This window comes from Gigantopelta aegis, chromosome 8, assembly GCF_016097555.1.
Source record: "Gigantopelta aegis isolate Gae_Host chromosome 8, Gae_host_genome, whole genome shotgun sequence".
NCBI classification, from domain to species: Eukaryota; Metazoa; Mollusca; class Gastropoda; order Neomphalida; family Peltospiridae; genus Gigantopelta; species Gigantopelta aegis.
In genome coordinates, this window is record NC_054706.1 from 38,061,230 (window position 1) to 38,085,489 (window position 24,260).

The following is a 24,260-nucleotide window of genomic DNA, read 5'->3' on the forward strand; positions in this document are numbered from 1 at the left end:
ATTTTGTCTCCGCCCCGTTTAATGAAACCACCTACCTCATTGGTTTAAAAAGCGTTTGGCCATCGTCTTCAAAGGTTATGATCAATTTCAACTGTGTCCCACCTTCCTTTTGTTCTGTAAAAATAAAATAATTAGGCTAACGTATCTATTATACACAGATTCAATTCTATTAACGTATTTTATACAACAAAGCTGTTGAAATATGTTTTATATTTAACATAATTATATTATGGTGTATATATGTGTGTGTCTATAATATTATAATATTATTCTGTATTGCAGGCCAAACAATATAAAATTTTATTATTTTTGTTTTTAACCACGCGACGTCAGATGAGCAAGACAAATCCGAGTGAAAGTTTCATTTGTGTCTGGAACCATATGCGTACGAGCTCCCATTTTTGTAAGGGGGCAGGCTGATTATCGTCCGAATTAAACAAAAGTGACCGAATCTGGATTACAACTTTTATTCATATTAGCATTACCGCCAAACAGCTATATAGGGTTGTGTTTAGAATAGTGAAAATACACGGTAAAAAGTGTTCAGGCCAGCTTATTTTGCCCGAATTTCTCTATTGTTTTTGCCCAAATTTGAGGATTTTCTCCAGGACTGGAGGGGGGGGGGGGGGGGGTGCCCCCTGCCCCCTGCCCCCTGCCTCATACGCTTATATCTGGGTCAGCGTAATGGCATCATATTTGAATTGAAATATTAAATGGAAAATTAAAAGAAAATACTAGAATTCATATAATGTTTAACTATTTGTCTTATTTTTGTTTAACTTGTTTACTGCTTCGTGGTATTAAAACACAGCTAGGAAAACATTCGTAACTACTGGCGGGGCGAGAGATACCCCAGTGGTAAAGCGAGTGCACCACGACTGGTACGTCAAAGGCCGTTTTATATGCTATCCTGTCTATGGGATGGTGCATATAAAAGATCCCTTGCTGCCAATCGAAAAAAGTAGCCTATGAAGTGGCGAAAGCGGTTTTCCTCCTTCAATATCTGTGTGGTCCTTAACCATATGTGTGACGCCATATAACCGTAACTAAAATGTGTTGAGTGCATCGTTAAATAAAACATTTCCTTCGTAGCTACTGGCGGTATCGGGTGCTGTTAGCAGCCTTATATAATATGCAGAAACCCGAGCATATAATTCAGTCTTCAATAGGACAAGTAAATTATTCAACTAAATGAGCATTTCCATTAAAATAAATATCTTCTAATAATATTTCTATTTCAAAGGTATAATATTTCTATTTCAAAAGCATAATATTTCTATTTCAAAGCAAAAATAATTTAATAATATAAAACATTATGCAACTAAACAACACTAATTGATCGATGCGGCACTTTCGTCGCCAGCATTGTCGAAGTTTGTTGCACACGGACGATTGTTGTCATAAATGCTAATTTTGTTGCCAACAAAATCGAACATGTTCGACCTCTCCAACAATTGTTAACAACAAATGTTTTTTTGTTTAAAATTGCCGCACACGACCAAAATTTCTCGAAAAAAACATTGTTCATAACAGTGTTAGCCGTTAGCGTTGGGCATTAAGACATCATATTATGTTGAATCTTAGCCCGAGTATTCTGACTGTAAGAGAGCTAGACGGACATTTAGACATAAACACGCTCTCATTACAGTCAGAGACCAACCTATGTCTTTTTTTGGCAATTCCCGACAACCAAAAACTTGGCAAAGATTTCCGCTCTAATATCACAACAATCCTATGTTTGACGTTAAATACTTTTACATCGATCATTTTCGAGTTAATTGATTAAAAAAAATCCACATATTAATCACTAATACACACACTACAGAAAGAAACCTGACAGCACCCACATTCAGCTAAGCTTTGGCAAACTCCGGACAGCAGAATTCTAAGTTCGCCGACCTATATCGTGACGTTGCGTCACATGATCGCCCACTCAGCCATTCCGTCTACTAGGCGGAATCGCCAAGTGGGCGATCACGTGATCTACGTCTCGAAATAGGTCGCCGAGCTTTGTAATTATGGCGACGGAGTGTTACGAAGCGTAGCTGAATGTGGGTGCTGTCGGATTTCTTTCTGTAGTATGTGTATTATAGGCGAGTCAATATACCACCTAACCTAAAAAAAATTGCAACAAAATGTTTTACGATCGTTTGTTGTATTATTCGATGTGGAGAACAACATATCAAAAGTTGGACAATTTTGACACATGGGAAAGTCTTTAAAAAATGACATTAAAAATCAAGATGGCCGCCAGCAAAAAAACGTAAAAAATCTTATTGATAACCATCAAATTGCAAGTTTTTTTAAAACCTGATAACCAATGCAATTTTCATTTATGTTTTTCAAATAACAGTAGTTCCTGGAATGAACATTGCATTTGTACTGGCGTCACGTAGTTTGTAAACATGTGTAACTTGTTGACATTGAAGACTTGTTTGTGGTAATTCTGGCCCATGCAAAAGTAGTGGGTGTGTTTGTTTAAACCAATATCCTGGGAGAAAGAGTTGACAACAGGGGTTGTCCTTTTCAGGGTATGTGTCCCCCAGACAGGCAAAGGTACATACAAAATCCATGGACCTGCTGATATTAATAAAAATGTTATAGCCACTAAGGCTATATAGAAACATATAGCGTAATTAATTGTGGTATGTGGCCTGGTGGCAATCTTTCAGGCGTGACGAAATTCTTAGCTTTTGCAACATTTTTTGCACAGCATATCGTCGCTGAACTAAGAAAACCTTGCATGTGCAGTTTTGGCATTATTCACTTTTTTATTCTTTCAGAAGCAGAAATCTATCATCTTTTTGGTGTCAAAACCTCGTACATGTCCAGGCAATGGAAAGTATGGAAAATGTCAAATAAGTAAAACACGTATTTGAAAACCACTGTTTATCTGTTATGAAAACCTTGTATCTACCAATTGATTATTTTTATCCCTATCATATTTCGACCCTTTCTATCAGGTAAAGGTAAATTATTAGTGACCAAAGTGTCTATATTGTATATATCATATGTAACATATTATGTATTCAACTGGTGGTCAAGGAAAAGCTATCATACCAAAAAAGAAGTGTAGGCCCACCAGGAATTTTCGTTTTTAAGGTCCAAGCATAAATTTAAAAAATACCATCTTGGAGAAGATAAAGGTTTATCTAAAATTAAGTCTGGGACTTACATTAAGAAGCTGAAAAAACTGTATGCTATACATGGACATATAATAAAGTGGAAAAGTCCAAGTTAGGGTAGCAGCAGACAACATACATGTAATATCATTCAATGACAAAGCAACACATGTTTCAATACCATTATGTAGAACAGAAGGAACAGTTATTAATTTTAACTGAATCATGAAGAGCAGCGCTTATATATATTCTAGACACCTAGCTGTTTCATAGTTGAGGAAAGTGGAGGAGGTACACCCGACGCCTATAGATATAACTGTCTGCTTTGGATTATTTTAATGGATACCTGATGTTTACTTCATGTAAAATTTAAGTTTTTAGGTAATGGATTCTTTGGGATGCCACTGCACATGTTTCATATTATCGAGTTATTGATTATGCAAAAATTATGTATGGTATCATTAATATGTAGGTTTATTTGTTTATTTTATTTTATTTCATTGTTATTGTTATTTATGTAATGAGAGCAAACATGATGATGCATATTTTCTTAAATTTATTAAAAATGTCTCGTTATAAAATTTCCTCTAGTTACACAGTATATCAGATGTCATTTGTTAGCCCAAGGAATATTTCTATTAAGATATTATCCGAATTCATGCCAATAGTTTTAAATGCGGCGAATGTTCCTGTTTTTAAACCTATGGGCTTCATTTCACGTGAATCCCAATAATCTTGGGATGAAGTAAATGTTGCTGAACCTATGAATCATGTCCAAGATTTTAAACATTTTAGTTTATTCCTAAAAACGTGAGACAAATATGTTCAGCTAAAACGAAATGTATTACTTTGAAAATATTTGTGGATAATCTCTTAAAAAACACATTTTCTAAACCATTGATGAATATTCTTGTCAGTTATCCTAAATGGACAATGAACAATTCATGTACACATTATATTGTTATACACCATAAAAAGTGGCAGACAGCCACCCTATGGGAAACCTACCATGTAACTTTTAAGGTCTAATATACAAGGTTTATTAAAACGTTGATACACCTAATCTATTGGTGATCCGGGGCCAGTTTCACAAAGGCATTTACTGTAATCATCTGTTAAGCAATCGCTTGTGATTTTTTTTTCTTTCGTAATTTTTTGTAAATTCATCATTGCGCCACATTCTTAAATGTAGCAAACAATACTAATGAACATTACAAATTTCTAGAAAATACAGTCTTAAAATTTGGCCCTTACATGTTGCAGCCTGGTCAAGAATGTGGGTGGGTGGGGGTGGAGAGGAGGGTTCATTAAACTGCCCCTGATTTAAGCGATTTAAAAACAAAATACTGTTCTCTAAACATCGCTTAGCACAGTCTAGGCTCTAGGCCCCCGCCCCTGTACAATGACCGCATATGTACCTGCAGGTCAATTTTTTTTTTTATCAACAGCAGATTAACAGTCAGTTAAACTAAACAACCTTTATGTCGTTAGCCCCTGACTGATTGGGCAAGACATGTTTTTAAAAATTCCTGGTCCAGCAAAGGACACCTGGTCATATGCGTGGCTTAACTGTTGAAAATGAGTTCAAGTGCACATGGCAAGTACGCTAACTGATTCAGGGCCTCGTTCCATAAAGCGATTTTAATGTTAAGATCACCTTAAGTACATAATACATAATGTTACATTTAAAACCTCAAGGTAACGCGTTGGAAACAGTGAAATATAGCAAAATAAGGCACTGGCGGCTATTTTTTTTAACATCAGATTTTTTTGCTTTCCCACGCTCCATTTCTGTCCAACTTTTAATATGTTGTTCAGTATGTCTGAAGGTACAATAAATGACAATAAAACGTTTTGTTGCAAAAATTTTTATATATGGGTATTTTGGCGCTATATTGACCCGCCTATTAGTGATTAATATGTGGATTTTTTTTTATCAGTTATTTCGAAAATGATCGATGTAAAGGTATTTGACGTCAAACATAGGATTGGTGTGGTATTAGAGCGGGAATCTTTGCCAACTTTTTGGTTGTCAGGAATTGCCAAAAAAATACATAGGTTGGTCTTTGACTGTAATGAGAGCGTATTTATGTCCAAATGTCCGTCTAGCTCTCTTACAGTCAGAGTACTCGGGCTAGTTGAATCTTAGAGTGAAAATATTCTTAACCTCATGCACTCATGCCCGCACGCACTCAAAGACAGTCGATTCAGTCATTACGTATCAAACTTAAGGCGCGTATAGACTGGCTGCGGCGCGTGCGTGCGGTCTGACTGTTACATCTGATGTGTCTGCGGGTTGCGGTTTTGGCATATACACCGTATTTCATTGAGGCTGATCGCATGCTCTCAATGAAACTAATATATGCATGTATATGTATATGTCTATGTGTGTGTGTGTGTGTGTGTGTATATATATATATATATATATATATATATATATATATATATATATATATATATATATATATATATATAGATATATATATTGTCACTAGTTGTGTTTACCTTTACAACAATTGCTGTCAATGAATGATGGATCTTTCATTTCAGGCAATGTGTCTAGAAATTACCTTGAAAAGTCAGGCAATGTGTATATTGCCTGAAATATTTAGGCAATATACAGATTGCTCGAGTGAATCAGTTACTTTACAGATTGCCTGAAATTTTCAGGCATTCTACAGATTGCCTGGTTTTACACATTGACTGTAACATATACATACATATACATACATATATATATATATATATATATATATATATATATATATATATATATATATATATATATATATATATATATATATATATATATATATATATACTGAAAGGAAAAAGAAACGTCGGGTCAACTTTAAAGCCAGCAGATCAAATTGTATGACACGGTATGTACAATTGTACTACATATCTATGAAGGACGGACACTAATGATAATACTGTCAATTTTTTTTATTGAAATGTGAAAGAAAATGGCAACATAATCCGATTGCAAATGAGGGTACCCCTCTATAACTGAAATCAAACACTCATGGAAACAATTCATTAGTATCCGTCACATGTCATTTAATTCTCGTTAGTCTGTGTATGAGTCCACTAGTCTCACCGGTCTCACTAGTACCGTGTGTGACCACCCCGTGCCTGTGTAGCTGCCCTGACCCTCCTGGTCATGGAATTCATCAAGGCATTCACACTCATTGGAATGTTATTCCATTCGTCTACCAAGGCATCTCTGAGCTGGGCAAGGGTGATAGGTGGGTTTGAACGATTCCTCACTATCCTGTCCAACTGATCCCACAAGTGCTCGATGGGGGACAGATCGGGGCTGTAAGCGGGCCAGTCAAGGGGGACCATGTTGTTCGCTGCAAGGAAGTCCCTACACACTCTTGCAACATGCGGCCTCGCGTTGTCTTGTTGCAATGTCAGGTTGTTTTGCTGGACAAAGGACACGGCGTGAGGCTGCAGGATCTCATCCCTGTATCGGACGGCTGTCAGGTTCCCAGCGATAACCACCAAAGGCGTTTTCAACCCATGGGAAATTCCACCCCAGACCATGACTGAGCCACCCACAAATCTGTCCTTCTCATCAACGCAAGCGTCGGCAAATCTCTCCCCACGACGTCAATACATGCGACGTCGCCCGTCCGACCGGAAAAGTGTGAATTTTGATTCATCCGTGAACAGTATACGCCTCCATTGCATCATGCGGGACCTTCCCGGTACATGTGCACGCAGCCAATTAAAGGCGTCAGAGGGAGACAAACGTAGGGACGACGCGCGACAAGATTGGCCTCTCTCAGTCGATTCCTTACAGTTTTGGGGTGGATGGGACGATTGTGGGTGCTTATGGTGTTGCGAGCAGTTTCGGTGGCAGTAAGGTGACGATCGCGCAAATGCGCAAGCCTGATTGCTCGGTCCTCTCGGCGTGACGTTACACGTGGGCGCCCGGACCGGACGGTCGGCAACCCTTCCCGTAAATGTATCACAAGACGTTGTATGGTTCGAACATTCACACCAAATTGCACGGCAACTTGTCTTTGCGTATGACCTTGCATGAGCTGTGAAATTGCTTGACACCTCTCAACTTCAGTCAAGCGTGGCATAATGGCAATTAAAGTTTTACCAAATAACGCATCGGATTGTGTTCTGTAACAGGTAACACTACAATGTGGTATGAGTTGTACCTCCGATTTTGTCTGAATCATGCTTTTGCACGTGCTTTTGGTGATTTTCATTGTCTTGCCATACGCCGCTCCCTATCACACTTCATTGAGTGTGGATTCAGGGTATAATGCACAATAACCCAATGAGTTATTTGTACAACTTCCATACAAATCCGCCCACTTATTTAGGAATTTTTCCACAATTTATGATCCGACGTTTCTTTTTCCTTTCCTTTCAGTATATATATATATTTTTTTTTTAGACGGACCGCACGCCCGCGCCGCATCCAGTCTATAAACGATTACATTCCTGAACATGCTATTGCCACGTGTAAAAGATTTAATTAAAACGCCGTATTTTATTCAGTGTAGTGTAACAGGTGTTAACACGAGTTGGACGTTTGATTTAGGGACGCATTCTGACGAAAAGCAATACGACAGATATGAGATAGTACAAACCTACAGATTGAGATGGATAACTCTACTGATTTTGTGACAGGTGTTAATTAACAGATCGTTCCTTAATATGGAACAATTCTCGAATACGTAAATATTATTGAATGAATACAATTGCAGTTGGATTTTCATTTACAGACGGGACTTTGCTTGTATTTGTATTCTATCATCATTGTATTATTGTAAATTCTTAAGTTATTTTCCCTCTGTTTTCAATATATTAAAACGATGAAATACCCATCGACCCACGCAGAACAAACATTGTGGCTAAAGTTAGAGCAAACCACCAATGATATAATAAACTGGGTTTTTTTAGTACTAGTTGTAGTTTACTCAAAAATCAAAACAATCCTCAAATGTAGTTACCTTAATGTTAAATATACCTATTCAACATTGTCAAGATAACAGTAACAGTATCAATAACAGTTCCCAGTGTTTTTGTTTGTTTAACGACACCACTAGAGCACATTGATTTATATATCACTGGTTATTAAATGTCAAACTTTTGGTAATTTTGACATATAGTCTCAGACCCGTAGCTAGGATTTTGAGAGGGGGGGGGGGGGGTGTCGTTTAGGCTTATGGTGAGGCACGAAGTGCCTCACACGAAGCGCGAAGCGCCTGATTTGCTTAAGGGGGTCCGGGGGCATATTGAAAAAAAAGTCACCGGAAGTGGGGGATCGACCACGGGCCTGAGTCTTAGAAAGGAAACCCGCTACATTTTTCTATTAGTAGCAAGGGATTTTTTATATGCACCATCCCGAAGACAGGATAACACATACTACGGCCTTTGTATACAAGTCATGGTGCACTGGCTGGAACGAGAAATAGCCCAATGGGTCCACCGACGGAGATCGATCTGCTGTCTGTGGGATGTGCATAGGTCCTTTGCTGCTAATCGAAAAGAGTAGCCCATGAAGTGGCGACAGCGGGTTTCCTATATGTGTGGTCCTTAACCATATGTCCGACGCCATATAGCCGTAAATAAAATGTGTTGAGTGCGTCGTTAAATAAAATATTTCCATCGTTTTTGCCCGAATTCGAAGATTTGCTCCAGCAAACTCCCCCCCCCCCCCTCCCCCGTCTCGTACGCTTATTAAATGTTATCACCTAGAAAATAAATATAAATTTTAACAATGTGGTTTTATCTACAGGTTGAGGGTGCTGGGCTGACACAGCAGGGATATTTACTTTTTAATAATGTTGATGCCTAATAATGTACCTCCGTGTGATTAAATGTTCTACACCAGCTGATTAACGGTTTTTACACGAACCCGTAAATTACCAGCAATGGCAATAACAACCGCTGTACGTGTATACTATTTGTATTATTATATCGGGGGAAACAAAAGAAATATAGCAACGCAATCTGATTAAAATCAGCCCCAAGTCTATAATCATTACCTGTGGCCAGTGTAGCTGATTTCAGTCAGATTGTACAGAAACGTTGTTTAATGAAACGTTAGTACAGTTGATATTACATTATTAGCTATGAGGCAAAGACATTCAACAAAACAAAAACGGAATCCAACGACGGCGACCGATCTCACGAACCTCCGCACTTCGGGTGAGGGTTCCTACCCCTGAATTACACGATAACATCAATGGAATTCACACGCTATATATAATAATTAAAAATTTGTAATGGTGTCAAACACAATCAAACTACTTGGGTTTTTTCTCTTTTTTTTTTTTTTTATACATTGAACATAGTATTACAGGCGTGTGTGCGTGTCGACCCCCGAACCACTCCATCTGCTCAAGGCGATTTTTTTTTGGGGGGGGGTTGGGGGGGGGGGGGGGAAGAGACATGACTCGGATCCCCGTAAAATTCGCTCGCCAAAATCTAGACCCACCCACCTTCCACGCTTATGTTATTGCACACGCACCTGTATTGATATTACAGTTGGGTCGAGTAACTTCCTTTCAGTATATTGTTGTTTAGATATAACTGATATTGCACTTGCTGACGGCAAACTAATGACGCACCTATCGAATTATACATGTGGCACTGCTCCAGGGACGTCAGGGGTATGTTCAGTACATCTGCATGTTTATCACGCATCTGCCTGCTGACGATTTCATTGAATTCTGCCTATCCATTCGAAATTCGTCGGTTCTCACATTAGTAGAACTGAGGACTGTTATATAGTTTCATTCGAGCATTTTAATTGAGAAAATCACACAAGTTATAGTACAAAATTAATAATGCGAATCTTCAAAACACACACAGACTCACGTTTTCACTGTTACTATGAACGCCATATTGAATGAATTATCAAAGTACTTTCAAACATGCATTTTTGTATTCGGCATTTTTTTTAAACGTACAAAGAAAGACTGGCTAGTGAATGTTGATAATAGTTTTGCTGTTATTAATAAATAGCTGGTTGCAAAAACAAATTTGCGGGAACAAAGTAAAGGAAAATGAGTTTCTATTTTTTTATGAATCAGTAAACCCCATAGTGTCTCAGAAAAAAATCCCCATGTCTGGGTCTTGGGGAATTTGTTTTTACAGCACTTTGAAATTAGGGCTTCAAAACCTATATTTCACCAGATATTCACCAAGATATGGGGTAGGGATAACACATTTGCTGTTTCGGTCACTTGTAGCCTTTTTATGTCAATGAAGATTGGCAAGAAGTTACAAAAACGAATTACCCTTTACTGTTGTCTATGGAAGGACTTGATGTGACGATGTTATCATGATCAAATCCAAGATGGCTGCCATTTTGGCGGAAATAACTAAAATATTGTTTGGTGGTCAGCTCAAGTCATTCTAACTATTCAAAAGCAGCTGATAATAATTGTACTGAACTTTTTGTTTGTCTTAATTACAGATACTAATGATTTGGTCTGAATTTGTTACGTACTTAGATATATGGCGACTTGTGTTCGAATCCTGAAGACGACAATATGCTTTCATGTTAATTGTATTCAACCTTTTCATTCACCAAGTATAAAGGACTAACACATTTTATTTTATAATAATGAAACCTGGTAGAATGTTACTTAACTGATTACCCTTTACGGGAGTCTATGGTTAAATTTGATATGATAACACAATTGTGATTGTTTTCTAGTTATTCTAACTCATCAAAAACATTTTTAAATGTTTGTAATGGCACACCAATTATAAAGGTCTAACAAATTTTATTTTATAATAATAAGATTGCCAAAACGTTAGAGAAATGATTACTCTTTACTAAAATACATTGGCCAATTTGATGTAATTATGTTATCATCGTGAAATCCAAGATGGCGTCCATAGCATCGAAAATGTTGTTTTCTAGTTATCCTATGTCAGTTTTTAATGTAATTTCAGTTATCTCTTATGCAGATCCATACAGTTTGGTTTGATTTTTTTTTTTTTTTTTTTTTTTTTATTTTGGGGGGGGGGGGGGGGAGGACGGGGATTTGAATCTTGAAGAGGACAATTTGTTTTCATATTAATTATGTTCAACCTTTTTACGCACCCAACTATTCAGCAATGGTTGGAACAGTTTTAATAGATCACCCAGTGGCAATCTCCAGAATTGAGGCTTCTGCAGATTTAATTCTTTGCATTAGCAAGTCAACAGGTTTGTTCGAGATTGTTCGGGATTTGAGTTTTTCAATGCATCTAGTGGATTTCAAACTCTCCATTGTTTTGTCCATGTCTGCCATTACCGATTCAAGTGCAAATCAACCATATTGTCATTGTTCAAGTTCATCCACTGCATAGTCTGTGTACCTTGCACAATCAATGTCTAATGTTTGTAAAAGCGAATTGTCATTGAAGTCATTCCATTAGAATTTAATAAAGCTATACAAAGTGTTTTCATAGTGGCTTGCGTATCGGCTGAATACAATATGAATTGATCTATAACTTTCATCAGCATACTTTTGGTATGTCCAAATATAGACAATGTCATATCACATCTATGAATAGAAAGCGTTTTTCCCCTAAGTTCTAATGTCCGGGTTAACCTTTGAGGCACACCGTTTATAAAATGAATTCTATAGGATCCCACTAGTTTTTCCGTTGTTCATCTGATAATCTTATTGACACATATGTTCCTATTATCATATTCCCAGTGATGCAGAAACAATACAAAGATGCGCATGTCATTTACAGTTACTTAACAGTTTGCAGATTGCTGACATAATCTAGTGCAGTATATCAGCATCTCCTTGTGTTCCAAGTGGTGAAAGACCACATCAATGAAAATTGTGATGTTAGCAAAGAATGCTTTCTGATCCTTGTTCAGGCAGCTAGACAAGTTCACTTCTTTCATTACTACTTTGGCCAGTACTGTTTAAAGTTAAACGAATACTGCTTCCTAGTATGTGTTGCATTCCCACCTTATGTACTAAACAATCTCATTGCCGTCTACAATGCGCATTTGATCTCTAAGTGGACTAAGACAGGAGTAGTATAAGTCCTACAACATTAAGTGATCTGATCAAATGTTTTTACAAATTTGAAAAATCATCAACCCAAAATCATAATGGGATGAAACAAAACACTGAACATTTATCTGACTATTCATTCAGTTATTGTTAGACCATCTCAGATTAAAACTGATGAGAGCTTTCAGAGCAGTACTTTCAGTGGGAAATGTACATACGTTTTCCATTTGCTGCATTTGCTGCCATGTATTAAAATAAGAAAAATCAGGCGTTTATACACTGAATGCCTCTGCCAAATTGGTTTATGTCAAGAATCAGTAAATTATTGGTATTGTTCGGCATCAATGCATGGAAAGATGATACAATGAAATTATCTGTTAATAAATGCCATTAGAGGAACAAGATATAAAGTAGTAGGGCATTCCACAATTCACGCAATAAATTATGTCATCAATGCTTGACCCAACTGTTATAAAAACATTTTGTTTTAAACATGATGTGGGTGTAACATGACATCATAATTTGTGTATAGCACTTTGTTTAAACAATATTTTATTCCATTTGCTGGTGGGATTGGTCGACAGGCCGTAAGCCTATATTAGGACCTTTCCCTACATTTTTTTTTTACAAAACAACTGACAAGATGACAGACGGGGACAATTAATAACTAACAATAGTAATAATAAAACATAATAGTAGATGAATAACATAAAAGTGAGCTACAGAAAGGAAAGGTACATGAAATAATACAGGTAGAGAAATGTAACAGTGCTAATAAGTTTCAAAACGTTTAGTGCTTACAATAAAGTCATGAACGGATTTAAAAATGTCTATATTTTCCTGATTAGTTAAGTGTATATCACCAAATATTAAAATGTTATAGTTAAAGTGCTGTTCCAGATGTATGATGTATTGAGTTATATCAATCAAGATATTATTTAATATGATTAGAAATTTTTTTTTTTTTTTTTTTTTTAAATTATATACCGGTATATTTTCCATTTAAAAATATTCCCCTGAAAAACAGAACCAGCTGAATTCGTTTCGGGAATTTCCGTAAGATTTGATCCGTGATATCACGAAGGGAACTCCTTTCGATAATCATCGCCATTGTTCATTGCTTCTTTTGTGTTTATTATGGTTAAACGGCGTGTTGTTGGCGGTTGTAGCAATAAAAAAGCCGATAAATTTAGTCTTCACGCATTTCCTAGTAATGTTGCTGTGAGAAAGCTGTGTGTGAATTTGATTAAAACAACGCGGAAATACTGGACAGGAAGAAAATGCCGGAGACCGTTGCGACAGCAGACACTTTAGTTTCGATTCGTCCGAACTGGCTTGTCGGCTTAAGCGAGATATGGGAATACCATGTGTTATGGCTTTTAAAAAAAGATGCCGTACCAACAATTTTTCTGCGATACAAAACAAATGACAACAAGCGGACGCCATCCACACCGAAATGTCCCAAATTGCGTTATGCTTTCAACTCCGGTCAGTTTGTTTTCTCATGCACGGTTCGTGCAACCATCGAGATCCGATTTGTTGTCGTTTGCATCTCGTTCATTTGTGAGATTTTTCTTTACAGTTCGAGAACATTAAAACAATAAAGTACAGACAAGTAAGTATCTATAGCCTAGTCCGTCCCATCCTACAAAAATTTAGGTTTTTTTTGTAAAAAAGAAAAAAGAAGCTAATAATTTATGCATCTTAGAAAACAATCGGCTCAGAAATAAATGACTTGTAAATTCCATAGTATGAAAAAAGGCGTTCCCTGTAAAACAGACTATAAATACATTAAATTAATTTTACTATATCTTCCCACAGAGAAAACCTTTTTTCATACTATGGAATGTGCTATAAGTTATTTATTTCTGAGCAGACTTTTTCACAAATGCACACAAAAAAATAGTATTGTTTTGTTATTTCCAAAACACTTTTACTTCTTTTTTTTACGTCAAACTAAACTAAAAGTCGTTTTTGTTTATTTTTAAAAATTAAAATAAGTTATTTATTTCTGAGCAGACTGTTTTCACAACTGCACACAAAAAATAGTATTGTTTTGTTATTTCCAAAATACGTCAAACTAAACTGAAATTATTCACAAAAACCCCCATCTTCATAGAGGGATGGGACGGACTAAAAGTCGTTTTTGTTTATTTCTTAAAATTACTGATATCGGGTCCACTTGACTCGTAGATTTTCAAGAGTTATTTATCGTCGGTCCCACTTTCACTTGCACTGGAAGTCATCTCGTGGTAGGTTTCAGTGAAGCGCGTTCCCTTCGTGACGTCACGGCTATTTACCAGGCAAATGTTTTTACCGAGAATTTTACTCGGTCGTTTCCGGCAGTGTTCTACGGGAGTGATGTTTTAATACTTTTATGGGGCATTTTCGTAATTATTGATTTACATATCGGTGTAAAATATTATTGCAATGAATTAAGAAAGCATTTAATTGTGGAATTTGAAATTTTAGTGTATGGTCTGGCACAGCACTTTAACATGTAAATATTTCTGCAGATGGATATTTTGGTGCACCCTGAATAGAGGGCAATGACACAAGAAATGTATAGCACTTGACTAAACTGATGCCATTTATAGCAAAGACTGCTCAATCTGGGAGAGAGATGACAAATTATAGGCCAGCTTAAGACATTCAGAGAACAAGACATACATTTTCAGTTTCTTGGCTGTTTGAGGACGAAAATTGTAAAGTGCTGACTCGATGACTGTTCGCTTTTACAGGCATTCACTAGTGGTCTAAGATGTTTAACAGTGCAATCAATGTCTAATTGATTGCACTGTTAAACATCTTAGACTAGACCACTAGTGAATGCCTGCAATGGTATCCACCAAGACTTTCAACAGTCTCCGAATATTTACGTAAACTATTCAGTGGCTTAAACTGGACACCGTGTTTGATCCACCTTGGCAATATGGTCATTTCATACTCGTGCTAACAATAACGGACATAGACAAACGCTCGCGTTTCGGGTGTGAAAGCTAAAGTCCCAATCGATCTGATACGAACCTGTAAACATGTTTGGATCGTGTCAATGAGTGATTTATCAAATCAATTGTTGCTTGAAAATAATTAATAGACGTCAGAAATGTGGAAAAGGGGTATTACATTGGGGGCCAATGCATTATCTTTAGAGTTTTGGGGAGGGGGATTCCCCAAAACTCTAAAGATAATGCAATGGCCCCCAATTTATAATTGGTACATGATAAGGTTGAATACAATTAACATGAATGCATATTGTAGCATTCAGGATTCGAAACCCAGTCACTACACTAATAATTCCCTGAAAACTTCAGACGCAATAATTAGTATCTGTAACACAGGTAAATAAATTTTATTTACAAACAATTTCAGTTGTTTTTCAATAGTTAGCTGACCACCAAACAATTTTTTTCCCCCGCCAAAATGGCAGCCATCTTGAATTTGATTATGATAACATCATCATATCAATTTCTACCATAGACAACAGTAAAGAGTAATACTTTTGTAACTTCTTGCCAATTTTCATCGACATAGATCGACCACAATTGACCGAAACCTTAAATGTGTTATCCCTACCCCGCATACATGGGGACTTTTTCTCTGAAACACTATGGGGTGTACTGATTCAGAAAAAATAAGAATGAATTTTCCTTTACTTTTTTCCCCATAATAATTTTGAAATTATACAACCAGACTATAATCACAATTACCTGAGAAATGGGCAAATAGCAAAAAAGAAGTGATACCAAGAAACAAATACACACCATTCCACTAATTTAATTTCCATTCATCTAAACTTGATCTTCCACCAAAGAATCAAAGTTAAAAAGTTTGTATTGTTTAACGACACCACTAGAGTACATTGATTTGTTAATCATCGGCTATTAGATGTCAAACATTTGGTAATTTTAACATAGTTTTGGAAAGGAAACCTGTTACATTTTTCCATTAGTAACAAGGGATATTTTATATGCATCATTCCACAGACAGGACAGCACATACCACGGCCTTTGATATACCAGTCGTGGGGCACTGGCTGGAACGAGAAATAGCCCACTGTTATCCAATGTGTCTGATTACTGCTATATTACAGACGTGTCAGCTATGCACAATGTTATGCAGTTAGCAGGTTGTGAAAATTAACCGGCAATGATGTTTGTTAGACATTTCACATCGGCAAACTTAAACCTTTGCCAGTCTATTATGATTTCTTAAATGCAACCTTTTGCGACACGTGACTAAATTCAATAGACATTAAAAGCAAATAGAATCGCATGTACTGCTAGTGCGATGTGTGTGTGTGTGTGTGTGTGTGTGTGTGTGTGTGTGGTGTGGTGTGTGTGTGTGTATGTGTGTGTATTTGATAAATAGCACGACTGTTAAAATAATAAAATAAAACGAGGTCAGAGGTCAAAATGGTAATTCACTATTAGGTCACAAGACATTTGTTGTGAGCCTATATAATAAAATAAAACGCCAAAATATTAATCTTATTATATAAGCTCCAGACCTACAGAAATGCACTTATCTTTCTTCTTCTTCTTCTTTTTTTGTACTTGCTAATGTTATAAATTAATGTTAGCAAATTTTGATCATAGATAATTTTTAAACATTGTTTGAGTGAATTTTGACCGGTGATATAAGCTTTGTATACTTGGTAAAACCAAACACAAATACAAAGGAAAATGTTAAAACTATCTACACGCCCTTACTTAATTTTGTTTTAGTACATAATTTTATTTCCAGAACAACTAAAATAAATTTATGTTCTCACAGAAAAAAGAGGAATAGTACTCAACAATGTTTACACAAATATAAAACCCAGAAATAGTTTCTTATAGCTATATCATGTGCGTTCAAATTCTGAATCTGTTCAGTCTGCGTTATATTTTAATCATCCACTGATTATTCTATAAACGTTGAGTGCTCTAGTGGTGACGTTAAACAAATACTTTTTTTTAAATTAAAACGAAGGGCGCATGTGTTTCGTATCCCGCGGATTATAATTGGAGTCTATTTCACATCGTAAGTTTATGTCTGCAACTAGCAGTTATACCGGTCATTAATTTACAAGTGTTTGACATCTATTTCACACAGGAAATTACATCTTTACGGAAGATAAAAAGAGCATTTTAACGACAAAGGATCATAAAATATGTGTACTTCAAACTATACTTCTTGTACTATATATAATAGTAATATGGATTGTGATTTAGTCATAGATATACATTTACGTGCAAAACTAGGCTTACAATGTTTTGTGAAATTGGGCCAACAGACGGCCAGATTCAAAATGGCGCTCACGCCCCTAAAAACAAGTTTGTGTATAAAGTCTACAGCAAAGTCAAGTAATTGTTTTTAGCTGATTTGTATTAAAAGTGGCAATGGGGACGGGACGTAGCCCAGTGGTAAAGAGTCCGCTTGATGCGCAGTCGGTCTGAGATCGATCCCCGTCGGTGGGTCCATTGGGCTATTCTCGTTCCATCCAGTTCATTACGACTGGTATATCAAAGGCCGTGGTATGTGCTATCCTGTCTGTGGGATGGTGCATATAAAAGACTCCTTGCTACTAATGGAAATAAATGTAGCGGGTTTCCTCTCTAAGATTACATGTAAAAATTACCAAATGTTTGACATCCAATAGGCGATGATTAATAAATCAATGTGCTCCAGTGGTGTCGTTAAATAAAAATAAAAAACAAAACCCCAAAAACAACCAAAGTGGGAATGAGACTGGTGACAAAACAGCAAAGCATTGCTCTAAAGGCTTTGCCAGGGTAGAAAAGTGATTTCGATTCTGCAGTTACGCTTGAATATTTTTGAAAACGTGCCGAGTGACAGACATTTATTATAATCAATATTATCCTGATGCACAAAAACTAAATGCATGTACACATATTATTAAGTATTTTATGTTTACACAGTATTAACTTGTTTCCTAATTAAGAGTGCTTAGTAAATTACTTTTGACGCTTGGCGAGGGGAAAGAAATGATGCTAAATCCAAGCTTTATACCTCTTTGGAAACGTATTCTAAAGGCTACCCCCCTGCGTGTGCTGTAACCTCACCGTGGTGCAGGGGTGTAACATTCTCTTTGAGAATGGCCAATACAGCACAAAATTGAAGTTTTGAGTAAAATTCAGAATCCGTAAAATTCTGTGATATTCGTGTTTTTGCACAGTTCTTTACACTGTTTTTGTTTGTCTTGAGTTTTTATATTGATGTTGATCAACACTTTATTTATTTGCATTACCATAGTTTGACACCCAATAGCCGATGTATTTTTCGTGCTGGGGTGTCATTAAACATTCATTCAGTCTTCAGTCTAAAGGCTACCGCACACAAGAGCTATTAGCCGAGTAAAAAGTTACTTGAGACTTTTTGCTCAGTTGATAACTCGTGTGCGGTAGTCTTAAAGCATAACGTGACAAGAATGGTTGCCGGTTGATATCATAAATAACATTTTATCACCATCCTCTAGTTTAGATGCTTGGATGGTGACGTTTTCAAAGGTGAACTAACCGTATAATTCGTACAATCACATCTTCAACTATGGTTTTTGTACTGATGAAATATCAATATTCTATAAATCGACAAATACTAATGCAGCTATATACAACATCCATATGCCCAGTATTAAAATATGAATCTGAGGTTTGCAACGGATGTCCCGTACTAGATGTGGTAAATTTAGAAAAAAAATATACTCAAAGCAGCAAGAATAATAACAGGCCTACCATTGTTCTCATCAGAAAACGCGTAATACTTAAAAACAGGTTTAACTACACTCGCCTAACGCCGAGAGGCAAACAAATTAATTGTTGACTGTTCAAAATAATAAATGGTAATGGTTCCTGACTCTTTTTTTTTTTTTAGTAAACTATATACCATCCAGGGTTGAACAAAGCGTCCACTCTAGATTAAGGAACCAAAATGATATTTCCATTCCTTTTGCTAGAACAAATGTATTAAAACTATCATTTTTACATCCAACAATTGATCTGTCGAATGCCTTGCCATTTGAAATTCAAAATTGTGAGCAAATGTTTTTATTATTATTATTATTTTATTATTATTATTATTATTATTTTAAAGCAGTAGCACCTGAACGTTACAAGATGCCTTCATTCTATTTAAGGGGCGAGACGTAGCCCAGTGGTAAAGCGCTTGTCTGATGCGCGGTCGGTCTGGGATCGATCCCCGTCGGTGCGCCCATTGAGCTATTTCTCGTTCCAGCCAGTGCATCACGACTGGAATATCATAGGCCGTAGTATGTGTTATCCTGTCTGTGGGAGGGTGTATGTGAAAGATCCCTTGCTACTAATAGAAAAACCACTTACACTACAAGCCATTGCACCACGACTGGAATATCATAGGCCGTAGTATGTGTTATCCTGTCTGTGGGAGGGTGTATGTGAAAGATCCCTTGCTCCCTAAGACTATATGTAAAAATTACCAAATATTTGACAATAGCCGATGATTAATAAATCATTGAGCTCTAGTGGTGCGTTAAACAAAAACCAAACTTTTCATTCTATTTATGCGGAAATCGAAAGGAAAATATTTTACATAGTAGACTGAGACACTTTAAGTACTTTAAATGTAGACTTATACGGCTGTGGACTTAATTCGGACTTCTTTTGTAATTACTGTAAATAAAATGTGCTGAGTGCATCGTTAAATAACACATTTCCTTCCTTCCTTTTGTAATTTTTGGTATTGTTATGAGAGCAGCTACCATTATTTCTTTGAATGTAACTTGTTTAAACCAACATAGATAAAACAATTATATTCTTTAAATATTTCTGGACCAGTTGATCTACAGTTAATAGTAAATCTTAGAACCACGTTCAAGGACGACGCTAACAAACACATGCTTTTTGTTGTTGTTGTTGATTTTCAGAAATATATTAAACAAACACAATGATTTAAGAAATGAAACACGATTAAATTATAACTAGCTATATTATAGCGATAGAAACAAGAAGGCAAAACAAATAAATGATGTGAATGAAAGTGAAAGAGGAAGTCCATGAGCCAGAACCCAAAATGTGGGCCAATTGGTACCACCTGGGGGGGACGAATGCTCATAGTGATTTTTGTCAAGGACTACATCCCTAAGAATGGAAAATTTATGATAGCATTGCAGGACTCTTAGCTTTCTATATATGTGTATCCACCTGTTTTGTGACCCTACCCCATTTCCACGACAGTTATATTTTTATAGAATTGCTTAAAGGTGACTAGTTTAAAAGCATTGTAAAATATGTGTCAGGGCATTTAGGAATACAAAACTTGGAGGATTGGGAGGTAATGGATTTGTGAATTCAGATATGTTACCAATATTGAAATACTGTGAGGATTAGGGTCTCATATAACACTTTTTCTGTAACGTTACAAAATAATGTAATTTATGTTCGGTTCAGACAGCTCAACATTGACAATAAAGTACTACTAGACGGGTTCCGCACAACTAGTTATAATTACATTCAATTCACTCGATCTCTTTTCTCTTTCATTTTGCCTTATTTTTTCTATGTATTTATTATTATAGTTTTAATATTCATATTCTTGAAAATAGTTGCAGTCGCCGATATTGTTAAAATATATTTTAATTAGAAGAGGGGCTCGTATGTTGGATAACTTGTGCCCACTCGTATGGCGTATACATGTGTACACACACACACACACACACACACACACACACACACACATACACACACACATTGTATGTATGTATGTGAATATATATATATATATATATATATATATATATATATATATATATATATATATATATATATATATATATATATATAACTACGGTAATTATAACAGGGATCTCTGTTTTTTAATGTGTATTATTGAATGTGCTAAAGACAAAAGTTGTGAATTTCGCGCCTAGTTAAAAGCGTAAGTAGACCGGAACAATAACTTGTCACTAATAATTATAAGAAACCGTGTCACCAAGCCACGGTTTTTGAAGGCTGTAAACTCGTGTGTGCAGCCGGACTGTCAATATTGCGTATGTGACAACTTGTGATTGATGTACAACCTTTGACAAACGTTTCAAGGTAAAAGAATAGCAAATCGCACTGATTGCTAACCCAGAACATAACAATTAAACTTTTAAAACAGACCATACAGCCCTTTAACGATATCGCTTTCAATTTTTTGTTGATGGGCAAATTCATATATAAGGGTCTTCTTTCTGTCCTGTCCGGGACACTCATCTTATTGCAAATAATTTTAAAATGTTTGAAACCCCTCTAAACCGGACACCCTCGGGACCAAATAAAAAATCCGGTATAGAAAGGTTAAGTTCTGTACTGATTATTAAAAAGAGATCGTTAAAAACGTCCGGTTTTTAGGGAATTTCTTTTTACAAAGGGTCGGGTTTTGAGAGGTTTCACATTTATCAGTTATATTTTATTAAGCCTACCAACGGGGTCGAACGGGGTCGGAATTGGGAGGAGGCAAAGTCCCTTCTCCACACCCGTTTTCGACGTCTATGTCTGTGACCGTTACTTTATTTCAGTCTTTTAATACACTATATAGGTTATGTACTGTTTCCACTGGCGTAGCCGGGGGAGGGAGATGGAGGACAAGCCTCACGTCTCTTTCCATCCTGCCTCCTTTTATATTTTCCTGTCACCTTATAACACGGCTCAGTGCGTTTGGCCACACCCCTATGTGGGAGCTCCCCAATACAAACTCCTGGCTATGCCAATGACTGTTTCGTTGTGAAGTATAAGGGTTTTCTGAAGAAATCTGACCATACTATATAATTAAGTTCGTGGGCGATTGTCAACTCACCGACATCAGTGATGGGTAGAAGAGATATGTCCTTGAGAAGCGCTTCAATGACGGGGTCGTCGGGGTCATACAGGGAGTCCTGGCGTATCCCCTTGTGGAAGGTCTCCCAGTGAGTTGATCTGAAACCATTCATCAATTCAATGATAGACTCAAAAATTACATTCATCAAAATATGAACAAACGGAAGGAAAGAAGGAAGGAAATGTTTTATTTAACGACGCACTCAACACATTTTATTTACGGTTATATGGAGTCAGATATATGGTTAAGAACCACACACACACACAGAGAGAGAGAGAGAGAGAGAGAGAGAGAGAGAGAGAGAGAGAGAGAGAGAGAGAGAGAGAGAGAGAGAGGAGGGGGGAGAGACCCGCTGTCGCCACTTCATGGGCTACTCTTTTCGATTAGCAGCGATGGATCTTTTATATGCACCATCCCACAGACAGGGTAGTACATACCACGGCATTTGTTACACCAGTTGTGGAGCACTGGCTGGAACGAGAAATAGCCACGAACAAACCGGTTCCACGGTCTTTAGTGAGTTTATTTGTTTACAAACGTATTTGTCTGTTGGGGTGGGGGCGAAATTTAGTTCAGGCGGTTGAGTGCTCGTCGTTAAACAAAGCAAACTTTTTGTTTTGTTTGTTTGTTTGAATACTAAAAATTATCATCACAATAGTCAAAATAGTCATCACAGCAGTGTTGAACAGTGGTCCGTTACAGTCAAAAGAGCCATCACAGCAGTGTTAAACAGTGGTCTGTTCCAGACAATAGTCATCACAGCAGTGTTGAACAGTGGTCCGTTACAGTCAAAAGAGCCATCACAGCAGTGTTAAACAGTGGTCTGTTCCAGACAATAGTCATCACAGCAGTGTTGAACAGTGGTCCGTTACAGTCAAAAGAGCCATCACAGCAGTGTTAAACAGTGGTCTGTTCCAGACAATAGTCATCACAGCAGTGTTGAACAGTGGTCCGTTACAGTCAAAAGAGCCATCACAGCAGTGTTAAACAGTGGTCTGTTCCAGACAATAGTCATCACAGCAGTGTTGAACAGTGGTCTGTTCCAGACAATAGCCATCACAGCAGTGTTAAACAGTGGTCTGTTCCAACCATAGTCATCACAGCAGTGTTGAACAGTGGTCTGTTCCAGACAATAGTCATCACAGCAGTGTTAAAAATGGTCTGTTACAGTTAAGTCATCACAGCAGTGTTGAACAGTGGTCTGTTCCAGACAATAGCCATCACAGCAGTGTTGAACAGTGGTCTGTTCCAGACAATAGCCATCACAGCAGTGTTAAACAGTAGTCCGTTCCAGTCAAAAGAGCCACCACAGCAGTGTTAAACAGTGGTCTGTTCCAGACAATAGCCATCACAGCAGTGTTAAACAGTAGTCCGTTCCAGTCAAAAGAGCCATCACAGCAGTGTTAAACAGTGGTCTGTTCCAGTCAAAAGAGCCATCACAGCAGTGTTAAACAGTGGTCTGTTCCAGTCAAAAGAGCCATCACAGCAGTGTTAAACAGTGGTCTGTTCCAGTCAAAAGAGCCATCACGCCACTGTGACCTATTCCAATCAGTATATACGTTAGGGTATAGTGGTTAACTGTTTTGGTAAATTCGGAATATCAGTCACAGCAGTGTTGGAAATTTGTTCAGTAAATTAGGCAGTCGCATTAAAAGGAAATTGTGAGGGTTGGGTGGGGAGTCTAGACTGTGGCGAGAGACGTTTCGGGGGGGGGGGGGGGGGAGGGGGGATGGGGGCGTTGGGTCATGTTTCTCCAGAAAATATACATGTATTTAAAATAATAATAATAATAATAAAAAAACTAAATAAACTAAAAAATAATAAATTCTTAGCATTATTGTTGTGAAAAGTGTATACAAATAAATGAATGAGTGAGTGAATGTTTATCGACACCCCAGCACAAAAATACACCTCGGCTACTGGGTGTCAAAGAAAGGTAAGCATAGAAATATGAAAGTGTATACTAACCATAATATGTCACTGTTTGACTGTTTGGCTCTGTGTGCAGTTGAATGTGCGTGTATATGTGAGGTGTATATAGAACGTGCATATTATTTATGCGCAGTAATAAAAAATCTCTGATAGTACCTTATTTTACTATCGGTTTAACACAATTTTTCTAGTGTCATTGCTTTCATTCATAGTAGCATTGCTGTGAATAGTTATTTGTCTGTTATTATGTTAGGCCTACTGTATCCAGTTATAACTGTAACAGTACAAGAAAGATGGTACGCAATTTAAACTTATATTTATATTCAATGACGAAGGTCATGAACTCTTTAAACCGATGAGGTAC

The 24,260-nt window shown here is 36.9% G+C and overlaps 1 protein-coding gene across 2 annotated transcripts in view; it reads right to left on the reverse strand.

Moving 5' to 3' along the window:
* Nucleotides 1–24,260, reverse strand: part of LOC121379231 (extracellular serine/threonine protein kinase FAM20C-like) — a 44,270-nt gene that overhangs the window by 14,222 nt on the left and 5,788 nt on the right. For both annotated transcript variants that reach the window (XM_041507746.1, XM_041507745.1), the window contains 2 exons: nt 21,944–22,062; nt 36–114 (listed from right to left, as the gene is read on the reverse strand). In XM_041507746.1, coding sequence (XP_041363680.1) covers nt 36–114; nt 21,944–22,062 — 198 coding nt within the window. The remainder of the gene's footprint in view (nt 1–35; nt 115–21,943; nt 22,063–24,260) is intronic.